General features: G+C 42.6%; 1 protein-coding gene across 6 annotated transcripts in view; it reads right to left on the bottom strand.

The window, feature by feature from the left end:
• Positions 1-232: 232 nt before the first annotated feature.
• The window catches only part of ELOVL6 (ELOVL fatty acid elongase 6), a 134,168-nt gene continuing 122,611 nt past the window's right edge, over positions 233-11,789 (bottom strand). For all 6 annotated transcript variants that reach the window (XM_036408963.2, XM_036408973.2, XM_045589020.1 and 3 more), the window contains exon 5: positions 233-5,478. In XM_036408963.2, coding sequence (XP_036264856.1) covers positions 5,054-5,478 — 425 coding nt within the window. In that variant the 3' untranslated portion in view covers positions 233-5,053. The remainder of the gene's footprint in view (positions 5,479-11,789) is intronic.

Here is an 11,789-nt window from a genome sequence, read left to right as displayed (position 1 = left end):
CTGCGGCTCACAAGCCACATGCAGCTCTTTGGCCCCTTGAGTGTGGCTCTTCCACAAAATACCACGGCCTGGGCGAGTCTATTTTGAAGAAGTGGTTTAGAAGAAGTTTAAGTTTAAAAAATGTGGCTCTCAAAAGAAATTTCAATCGTTACACTGTTGATATTTGGCTCTGTTGACTAACGAGTTTGCCGACCGACCACTGGCCTGGAAAGAAACTGGAAACATGACTTGATTTTAAATCAAAAGTAATGATTTTATTTTTAATTTACTATATCAGAAAAAAATATTTCTTTTAATGCCATGAAGTAAGCACTTGAAAATAACAGTTCCAACATTGCTGGGATTGGCTCTGTGAGGCTCAGGTGGATGGGCTTCTCTCTGAACACAGGCCCCGGGGCCCCGAGGCCGGCTCTTCCAGTGGCTTCCAAGCAACCTCCTGCCTGAACCTGCCGGCAGGCGGGCCTGCCTGATGCTGGCGTGCCTGGGCAGCGCCATCAGAGTGTTCTGGATTCCTGTCCACTAAGAAAAGTCCTCTCCAGTACAGCCATGCACTGGGAAAATGACAGCATTTAAAAACCAGCAGGAGTCAGGATCCCCAATCCTGACCTCCAGGGGCTGCAGATAAGGCTGGGCCTCGATGGATGATGGGACATCTTTTCAGTGAACCAGATGCTTTCAAGTTCCCTACCATGTCGTTTGGGGTTTGGCTCTGCAGTGAAGTGTATCTGGTTGCAAGACTTCTGCCTGCCCGGGGCCCACACGCGGCGTGCTTTCCCTGTCTGTCTCCTTAGTGCTAGAACTTGTTCCACTTTTTTTTTTTTAAGTTTAATTTGGGATTAAGGGAAGCCTGGGGATTATTTTCCCCCATTCTGTGAGTCCTAAATTTTCAGCATCTGAGGATGAGGAAAGTAACTCTGCACAGGCATACGTCACCAGCCCCTGTAACTGTGGGTTCTGACATTGGCTGGAGGATGCTTATCACCAGGAGTATCACAGCTGGCATTTGGCTTATGTATCGGGTACCAGCACCCAGAGGCTGTGGTTCCCTGGCAAACTGGGACCCAGCACCTTCTACCGATTGTAGGCACACGCGTGTTGACCCTATTTCAGCTCTCCCTTCAGCAAAACCTCTTCTGGGTGATAATGGGTCCGAGGCACAAAGAAACAGGTCTTGTATAGAAATAAAAAAGGGACAGAACAACTTTATAAAAAGTTACAGGAGATGATGACTTACAGCTGTAATACAGGCTCCACCATCACCCCAAACGGATAACAAAATATTTATTCTTGAAAACAAAGAGAATGGACTACCGGGAATTTCTGGGCTTTCATCATGAACTTCTCAAACACTTGTTCTTTTCCAGGTGGAAATTTTTTTCAGGGGAAAAATGTCTAAAAGAGACAGACACACACAACTTGAAGCATTGAACTCAAAGCCTAGTAGATCTTGTCCCCTCTAACAACTTTGGAATCAGCGTGTGGTGAACCCAACAACTGTGTTCGAGAATCATTAGCCAAACTGGAAGGAAGCCCGGCTGTGTGGGAGCTGACTCAGTGAGTCGCAGTGGAGGCGGTTCTACCAGAAGCGATAGTAACCCGAGACAACCTAGTTGTCTCTCCCAGGTACTGTAATTCGGCAGTCTGGGAATGAGGCCAGACTCCTGGGATATTCTACTCCCGTGTAATTGACTTCAGGTGATTTGTTACTCTGTCGTGGCAGGCTTTATCTCATCGTGAAGTTACCACATCTGATTTCTAATTCTGTGGGTCTCTCTCCTAGCATCGTTCTTCCATTGGAGTCTACAAAACCCACTCAAATGAAGTCCAGAGCTACATTAGCAGAGGTGAAGTGGAGATGCGATCCATCCCCCCAACCCTTTCAACAATATGTGTCTATGTATTGTCCCTCCCCTAATTTTTGTGATGGGAGTGTGATTGAAGGATGAGAGTAAATTACCCGGAATAATAACCTCTCTATATGACCCATTTGGTACTTAGACCTGGCACTGGATAGGAATAGTATAGTAGTTGCTTTTCTCACTAATAAAGCTGGAAGGTCCAGATAAAAACCTGCTCTGTGAATAGAGCATTTCTCACCATTTTTTCATTGCAAACTCATTGGGTTGGGTTGATGCTCAGATCTAGTGTATCAAATTGCATGTACTTGTATAGGAAATGAAGAATTTGTTTTTCAATGCGGGAATGTTTTCACTATACTGTACATTAGAATGCAGTGAAAATCTTCAATAGAAAGAGAATCAACTGCGGCCTAGTGAGGCAGCTACAAAAACTTGCCTGCCCAAGTTTTTCTGGAATGTTAACTGGCAGCAGGGTTATCTATGTGGCAGTCAGTTCTCTGGTAGGCTTCAGATTTGCCATGGCTACTGGTCCAGACGCCTAAACTTGATGTAGTTAAGCAGTCAAGCTAAGATGTTGAAAACATTGTACTGAACCTGTAATACCAGAATTTTATTTTAATGTGCGTTTTTTTTCTCCTCCCATGATAGACATCAGAAAAGCTTTTAGAAATACTTAGCTAACTGAAAAACTATTAGGTATTCAACCTGTAAACACACATTCTAAATTTTCTCACACGTGAACACAAGCGTGAACCTGCATCAAAATGAAAGTACTTGGGAGTCACTCAGTCTAAACTCACTTCCTTATTCTAACCTGCATTAAAGGATCAACGATAAATCAATGGATCACATAATTAAATCAACCAGATGAGCTCTTACTGGCCCTTCCATTAAACTCAAGTCAGCTGTTATTTGACCAATTCCTGATTTTCATTATTCTGGTTATTTTCTGTTGTAAGGAAACAAGCTTATTGCACAGTATCATGTATTTTCAAAGCTCAAAACAACATTATTTGCATCCTAAGGATCTATTAGTTGTTATGGCAGGACCTATCTTTTCAGCTCATGTCAGCTTTTGCCCTGGTAGTAATACATTCCTCCATCAGTTGTTGCTCACCACGAACCAAGATCAAGACACTGTAGACTGCTCATGATAATTTAACAGAGATGTAACAGCTTCCCTCCCTGCATACACACTGCTTCTACCCTGGACTATCAGTTGTCACTTGTTTTGCATGGATTCTTTTGTTCATTGCTCCAACCATTCACACAGAATGGAATAAAACTTTATTCTTTTAAATTCCACACACATAAACGAGATGCTGAGAAAGCCCTTGTCATCTCTGACAGAGAAGCAGAGCAGCTCTGTTTCATGAATGACAGCACAATTAAAGCTAAAATTATATAAAAATAATTGGAAAAAATCCCTTTGACTGTATACTCTCAAAGCAAGAAAGATAAACAAGTTTCTTTTCTGCTAGCCAGAAAAAATGTGTGTCTATTCATGTGGGCTTTGAAGTTCAGTGTACTCCACATCTGTGTGCATACATGTGTGGCTAAACGTGTATAATCTATGCAGTGTAGCAGCCCCTAATTTTTTTTTCAACTATTTTGTCTAATCATTAAGCTACTTAACCAATTAGAATACTATTATATCACATTGAACAACTTACATAATTGCTTCTTTGAAATACTAGGAATGTTTACACATTTATTTGGCTTGTAGAGGACTGAAATATTACCAATAATATATTAACTAGCTTTTTTATTCTTTTAAGAATATGGCTCTTAATAAATTGATTTTCTGAGTTCCAGAGCAAAAGTCCCTTAAAAAAAAAATTCTGAAGCGGACTTAAAGCAGGATGAATGTCTTCTGGTTTGGCCAAAAAATATGACGTGTGTTTTGTATCATTTAAAATCTGAAGGGTAAGTCTATAGGGGGCCCTTTGTTGTCAACTGTTCCAGCCAAAACTTCCCATGAAGTGTTTGTTGAAGTATCTCCACTTGACCAGCAGAGGGCACTTTACACACCTCTACATTGCCTAGGGAGCAAATGCAGACGATGCAGAAACACAGTGTTCACTCAGTATCAGGAAGAGCCCTGCAGATTTCTTTTTTGAAATTCACAAAAATATAGAAAATATGGGCTGTGCCACAAGTTGTCACGTGGGGCGTTATGGGTATGGGTGAAGTCAGACAGGGAAGAGAAATGCATTGTACAGATGCCGGCTCCCTTTTCCTGTTCCTTTCCCTTGCCCAGCTGAAGAACATCTTTTTATTCGCAGTACAGAAGCCATTTGCAAATCTTTTGGTTGGCTTTGATCTTTTCTATCCCACACTTACTCTTCTTTTAAGAAAGCCCGGGACACCTGAACCAAGGATAATGCTTCCTATCTCATCCAAGAGGAGAAATTACTGCTAACACGATCAGGAACGCTCTGAGAGGGAGCTGCTCCTTTCGGCACTGAGCTGCATTGTGTCCAACCTCCCAGGAGGAACCTGGGGAAGATGTGGTGCCGGTTTGGTCTCGGCAAACTCACTGGCCTGAGGCTGTGCCGTGAAGGGAAACACACCAGCTGAAATATACTCATCTGCATCTGTTTTCATCAGAGGCGATTAAGACATCTTTTCTCATGGGGGCTACAGCTACTAACCTTTCTCAAAGAGGCTTTTCATTTTCACAAAAGCATGAGCGTCCTAGTATACACCCTGTGTCTCTTCCGTTTTTATTTAGTCTATTGGCTCCAGTTTAGTGTCAAGACGATGAGAAAGGATCGTGTGTGCAAGTGCTCACACGGTTTTCTAAAGTAAACTTCTTTCATCCTCAGAGAAAGACAACCCTTTGTACATACGTTCCATACAGTGTTTAATAGCCTTTGTTTGCCTGCTACTTCTCTCTGCCTCTGGCACACGTTTGATCTCCTTTGCCCTACAGCTGACAGGTAAAGAGGGGATGGGGGTCTTCCTAGCAGCGGTCCTTTGAGATAAAGGTGCACTCAGTGAGTCCTCACCCGAAATGGATCATAAACTTACTGGGGTACATCAGCCTAATCTTCCCTAAGCTGCCTTGGGTTTTGTGTTTGCTCGTGTGTTTTGTGGTAGCTGCACCATGTGTGATTCCTTGTGCCATTTTCTTTTTGTCTGTTATTTTTTCTTGATGACCCTGAGCTATGGCTTCCTCCTCAGTCCCCACACTATTCTGCCTTTGTGATTTTCCTCATCTTGCCGATGTAGGCCTCAAAGAAGAAGTGGCAGAAGAGCACAAGGTAGCTGAGGTACATGAGTGAGGACCAGAAGATGTTCTGAAAGTGAGAGTAACACTGGTCATGCTGCATCCAGTAGAAGACCAAGTAGTTAATGACACAGCCTATCAGCATCTGAGTGATCTGGGACAAGGTGATGAACATGGCAAACTTCCGGGAGACTCGGAAACCCGCTGCTCGCAAGGCATAGTAAGAGTACATCACGGCGTGCACGCTGTAGTTCATGGTCATAAACCAACCGCCCCCGGCGACCATGTCCTTGTAGGAGTACCAGGAGTATAGGAGCACAGTGATGTGGTGGTACCAGTGCAGGAAGATCAGCTTCTGCTTCCTCAGAATGATGAATATTGTATCTCCTGGAAGACAAATGAGGGAAAGAGTGGACATGAGCCCCCGGACCATGACATAATGACACGGTATATTTTGGCTTGAAAAGTAGGTATCTTGAACTGGCCCTTGAGCATGAGATGGATTGGGTAAGAATCCTGGACTGACATTTACTACCTCTGTGACCTTGGGCAAGTTATTTTTGCTCACCATTTTTGTTTCCTAGATGAGGATAATAATAGTAGCTTGGAATTGTCTGAGGATTACATAGGTTTATCAACAGACTCTCTTAGCACATGTAAGAGCTCAATGAATGTTACTTTCAGAAAGGTGTTTTGCACAAGATGTTACTAATTTTTTATCTGGAAGGGACATTAGTAACCAGTTGCCATTCATTTTAGGAAATATCACATGTGTTAGAGCAGTTATCAATCAAGAAAAACAGATTAGATTTGAGTGCCCAGCACAATGTTCCTAGGCCTCTCTGGAGCAGTAAACTATTTTCCTTTGGTGCATGACAGAGACCCCTTACAAACACATCATTGTAAGCTTTCTATAAAATGTGACAGCTTGACATATGGCAATTAGAAAAACAAAATTTGTCCTAGCTGGTTTGGCTCAGTGGATAAAGCGTTGGCCTGTGGACTAAAGGGTCCCAGGTTCAATTTTTGATCAAGGGCACATGCCCAAGTTGTAGGCTCAATCCTCAGTAGGAGGCATGCAGGATACAGCCGATCAATGATTCTCCCACATCATTGATGTTTCTATCTCTCTCTTCCTCTTCCTATCTGAAATCAATAACATATATGTGTGTGACACACACACAAAATTTAAGCAAAAGACAAATGCAGAAAAAGAGAATAAAGGTCACCGTCTACCTATTTGCTGAAGAGAGCAAGAGGAATGTTTTAGTAAACCAATGAATCAAGTGATGAAAACTCAAGATTGATGTACATTTTTATGGGATTAACTTTGAAATAGCTCTCCAGAGCTAACAAAAATGTTACAAAAATTTTCCCCTTGAAGAAAAAGACCATTGTTTCTAAGGTAGAAAGTTTATATTACAAAAGTTAGAATTATGCTCAGAAAGGTAGATGCTATATATCTGCATCTGATTTTTTGAGAAGCTCAGGAATTCTGAAACATATACTATGGAACACATGTAAAAATATAAAAAGAGCAAACACACCCAATTCCATGAACAAGCACCAAAAGAAGGGAAGAGACATTGGAATGTGGGGCAGAAAGAGGTTCAAGCAGGGAAATGCTTTTCTCTCTCCTATCTCTATGGCTCCCAGACATGGTGAGAATCCACATCCTTCATACCTTTTGGTGAACTCAAACTTCTGTTTCTGTAACAAGGGGAACTAGGCGGTCTCTTCTCTTATTCTGAAACTTAATTAAGCACAAAGGGAAGTCCTGTCCCTCATACTTCACTGGTGCCCTAAAAGGTTTGGTACAAAAGAATGCTGGACCTTGGGAAGGTGGCTGTGGTTGGAATAATACAAGTCGTGCCCCATCCCTTTCAGCAGAAGATCTTAGTTTATTTCCCTACTGAATTGTTAATAAACATGATTACTTCAAGTTTGCCTAGAACAGAAAAGTTGCCAGTTCCTGCATTTCTGAACCTGTTATAAAATTTTCTTTGAAGTCTTCTTCTCTCCTGTGAGATACCCGACATAATTATGCCTATAAATATCAGACAGGCTGACAAGGATGGATGATGGTGGTAACTCTCACTTGTATACCGAAGCGACAGAACTAGTGTTAGGAGACCTGAGCCTACTTCTGAGTTTTAAATTGTGCTATTTTGTGTCAGTCAATGATCTACTATTTCTATGTAATTACTACTCTGGGCCTGCCTTTCCTCTGTAGATGATCATGTAGACACAATAATTCCATCCTACCTTTGTTCTCACTGGGAAGCATGTAGAAGTCCACGGCATGGCATGCTAAAAACAAGTTTAGTCCCACACAATATTCAAACGCATTGTAATAGGATTTACTTGCCATAAAATAATAAACATGTTATCCCTTTAAAGCCTTATAGGTTTCATTTTAACTCTATCATCACTCATCTTAAAACTTGCCAATTTCATTGTGAGGAGAGTAGTAGGAGACAAAAGACAGTGACCACATTAGGATGGGTTACCAAGAACAGCAAGTGGAACCTATAGTTCTGGAATTGAAAATTGCTTTGCGTTCTTTCTGTCTGAGTGCAGGGGCGAGGTCTCAGGCTTGATCTGAGACACACTAGGTGTTTCCATTTAACATGGGGTCATGGAGGCAAAGGACATGCATATTCAGAGGCCTTCAAAATAAAATTAATTTGAATTCATTTGAGAATTTGTTTCAGAACAGATAAGTAGGATGGCAGATGGAGTAATGCTGAGGAGTATCTTTCAGGAATGGTCGCGGGGCACGTCAGGAGTACCACTCCCATCCATAGCAGGGCTACTGTCCCCAAGACGGCCACTGACCCAGAGGATGACAGTTTCCCTTGGCGAGGGGTAATGGGGGTAGGGGGGGAGGTGTCTGGAAAGGCTGCCTGAGGTGTACCATGGTTCTTTTGATATTGCAGCTAAAACTCAACAGTCACACCACTCTGGCAGATACCATCTCCCCCCCCTCACCCCTGGGAAACCACATACTATCACATTGGATTTGTCACAAGCCATGATACTTACAGGCTTGCCAAAAGCTACAGTGCCCTAGAATTGCAAATTAAATATAGGGTCTCTGTATGTGATGTTGACCAACTAATCTTTCTCAGCCAAAGGCCCAGCTGGCATCATGGAAAGGATTTTGGCTAAGTATGAAGTATTTGGGGTTTTTGACTCATTTCACTACAATCTCTTCACTACAATCGCTCCACCTTCGGTTCAGCTGTTTTCCGTTAAGAGCTAACCTGCAGGCAGGGCATGGCGTTTCCACGCCGAAGTGTCCCCAGGGGGCGCCCAGCCACCAGAGTCACCCAGTGTGTGGCCTGTCGCAGACTGCTGTGCTTCTCTTCACAGAGTTAGCTGGAGCTCTGCTGAGTCAGAGTTTCAAACACAAAGACAAGCTGAATGGAGCAAGGACCTAGACTCAGAGCAGATGTTTCCAAGTTTTAACGAAACCAAATCCCAGTAGGTTTTAGTGTAATTCTAACAGCAGGCACTCCAGGATTTTGGCACACGAGGCAGGTGGTGGCTCTCTTCCCCTCGTTGGTTCTATGAGACTGTAACCCTGCAATCCACCGAGACAGGCTCATTGAGCTCTTCTGAAGCAGAGCGACTGCCTTAGTAGGAAGAGCTTAGCGAAGGGGGGACGGTGAGAAAGTGTTTAATGGGTAGAGAGTTGTAGATGATGAAGATGAAAAAGTGTCGGGGAGAAAGAATAGAGGTGATGAAGGTTCAACAATGCAGCTGTTCTTAATGTCGTAGCCCTGTCCACTTGGAAGTGGTAAGTTGTATGGCCACTGTAAAAACAAACAAAGGTTTAGTGAAAACTCCAAGCTGGTGTTTCTCAGTGGTTGAGCGGGGGCCCATGAACCATGAGGTTTGATTCCTGGTCAGGGTACATGCCAGGACTGCGGGCTCGATCCCCAGTAGGGGCATGTAAGAGGCAGCCAATCGATGATTCTCTCTCATCATTGATGTATCTATTTCTCAAGCTCTCTCTCTTCCTACCTAAAATCAATAAAAATATATTTTAAAAAAGGTTAGTGAAAAGAGTAGGCACGCATGTTTTGGAGGGAATATGGTTTCAGTATTGAACATGGAAGAATTGTTTTTTCCTCACAAGACGTTTTCTTTCTGGTGTGCATAAGGAAGTCCAGAATCTTAGAGTACTGAAAAAACAGAACTTGGGACCTACAAAATAAGAAAAGTTGAAATAATCCAAATGCACAAATCTTTCTTAATTAAATGATAGTGTCAAAGTCTTCTAAGAGCAAAAGACTGGGAAGGAATTTAAACTTTCAAAACAAATATGTTCACTAACCAAGGGCTGGTCTAGTTACCTCTGGGACACTGCATTGGCCCAATTAGGGGATCTACTTGGATTCAGCACTTTACCTGGGGAAGACCATTATCAAGAGCTCCAGGATATTTGAAAGAAAATAAATCATATTTTAAAAAAGGTACTCAGACTATAAAAACCTGTGTGATGGGTCTGAAAATACATGAAGAATTTGGGTCACTAAGTAGCCTCATTAAAAATGATAGATACAGCCAAAACCGGTTTGGCTCAGTGGTAGAGCATGGATCTGTGGACTGAAAGGTCCCAGGTTCGATTCCAGTCAGGGGCATGAACGTTGGTTGCGGGCACATCCCCGGTAGGGGGGATGTGCAAGAGGTGGCTGGTAGATGTTTTTCTCTCATCGACGTTTCTAGCTCTCTATCTCTCTCCCTTCCTCTCTGTAAAAAATCAATAAAATATATTAAACAAACAAACAAAACCGCTTCAAGGTTAGGATTTTATTTTCTTCAGCCCATTGTCAACACTTTAATCCCATATTTTAATGGTGAGAGGAAGGACTGTTTGATAGCCAACCTACAAACTACTGTGGTAAGTGAGGATGCGACAGGAAAGGGCTTATCAAGCCAACGGCGCAGGAGATGAGTCCCGCTCTTTCTGGGTTCAAAAAAGAAGACCCCGTGTTCAGTGGGAATGTCTGCATTGGGGAGCAGGGTATGGCCATCCTGACCCACATTAAATTAAGACAGGCGGTTAATTAGCATCATCGGGATCAACACTCTAAGACAGAGGATGGGAGCACAGGTACCTTGGGGTACAGCAACAGTCCAGGAATCTTAACTCTGTCCACCATCCTCAAACTGTGATTTCAATTTGGAGCAGAAGCCAGAGAGCACGAGGGCTGAGAGCTTAGGTCTAGTCATGTCTTTGAGGGAAAGTGACCGCTATGGAGAGCGTGGAGTGGTTCTTCAGTAAATTATTCCTTCAACAAGTAGAAGGGACTGTTCATTCCCAAGCCCCTCAAATCCAATAAGAGAAAACTCAGAACACAGGCAAGCTGCCCTTGCAGGGTAAAGACAATTCTAGAAACAAAGACTGAGGTTGCTCCTTTGCAAATTGAGGCTTAACAGCCAGATGCATTGAGGCACCATTTCTGATTTTATTCTTTTAAAAAGTTTGTTGAGGGTAGTAAGGTGTTAAATGTAAATGTGGTCAGAAATAGGAGGGGGGTGGGTAGGTGGTGTTGCCTGTTTCATGCATTTACTGTATTCATTCGTCTGCATTCAGTTCTTTATCAAAATACAAAAGAGGATACTTTTTATACAGCATAAATTAGGTCAGTGGGATGTAATATTAATAATGTATAAATTCACTTTAAAGAAAAACGCCCCAGCCAAAGCCAGTTTGGCTCAGTGGATAGAGCATCGGCCTGCGGACTGAGGGGTCCCGGGTTTGATTCCAGTCAAAGGGCATGTACCTTGGTTGCGGGCACATCCCCAGTGGGGGCATGCAGTAGGCAGCTGATCGATGTTTCTAGCTCTCTATCTCTCTCCCTTCCTCTCTATAAAAAAATCAAATAAAATATATTTTAAAAAAAGAAAAGAAAAGAAAAAGAAAAATGCCACAAAACCCCAGGGGTAAAGAAGACATGCTCATTCTCAGACCAACCCCACTTTGAGACCACATGATGGAACTCAGAAACTCTATGGCTCTAAAAACAAAGAATCACTTAATATAGCTGCAGACTTTCGGGCACTGTCTGTAGCTTCAGGTTTGAAAAATACTTCTGTTCTCTAAGATTTTTCACCAATTCAAATATATAAAATAGCCTCCTGGGGCCTAGTCCATAAAATTCATATTATAAAGTTCTTTTTAGATAAAGTAGCCATTCCATTCTAGCCCCTATTAAATTCCTAACTTCTGGTAGGCGCTTACTGTACATTTATTAAAGGAATGAATGTATACAAGTGCCCTCACGCCAAGGCTACATAGCTCTGTGTGGGGGGCACACAGAGCAATGACCTAGTTATCTATACCCTGCCTCTCACTTAGGAAGGGTTTTCAGAAAAAGTGTTCTTGTGCTGCTCTTCCCTCTCTTTGACCTGGGAAGGTGAAATCAAACCAACAGTTCAAAACTACTGCCAGGTATTGTAGGCAGCAGGTGCATCACACCCAGGGGAGGTGAGTGGGTTGCTGGTACCCAAATCGGAGAGAGGCCTTTGTGAAAAGACACAGGGTATGAACTAGGGCACCTTACAGAAAGGCTATTGACATCTTGTATTGTAGGTGGCTTATAACGAGATTACAACCTCTAACCCCTTCGTGGGAAAAACGAAAGGGAGGACACAATCTGTAAATACATAAATATTTTTAACTTAAT

Source organism: Pipistrellus kuhlii, unplaced genomic scaffold (genome assembly GCF_014108245.1).
Source record: "Pipistrellus kuhlii isolate mPipKuh1 unplaced genomic scaffold, mPipKuh1.p scaffold_m20_p_1, whole genome shotgun sequence".
Lineage (NCBI taxonomy): Eukaryota > Metazoa > Chordata > Mammalia > Chiroptera > Vespertilionidae > Pipistrellus > Pipistrellus kuhlii.
Note: the sequence above shows the minus strand (reverse complement) of the source record. Positions and strands in the feature narration are given on the sequence as shown.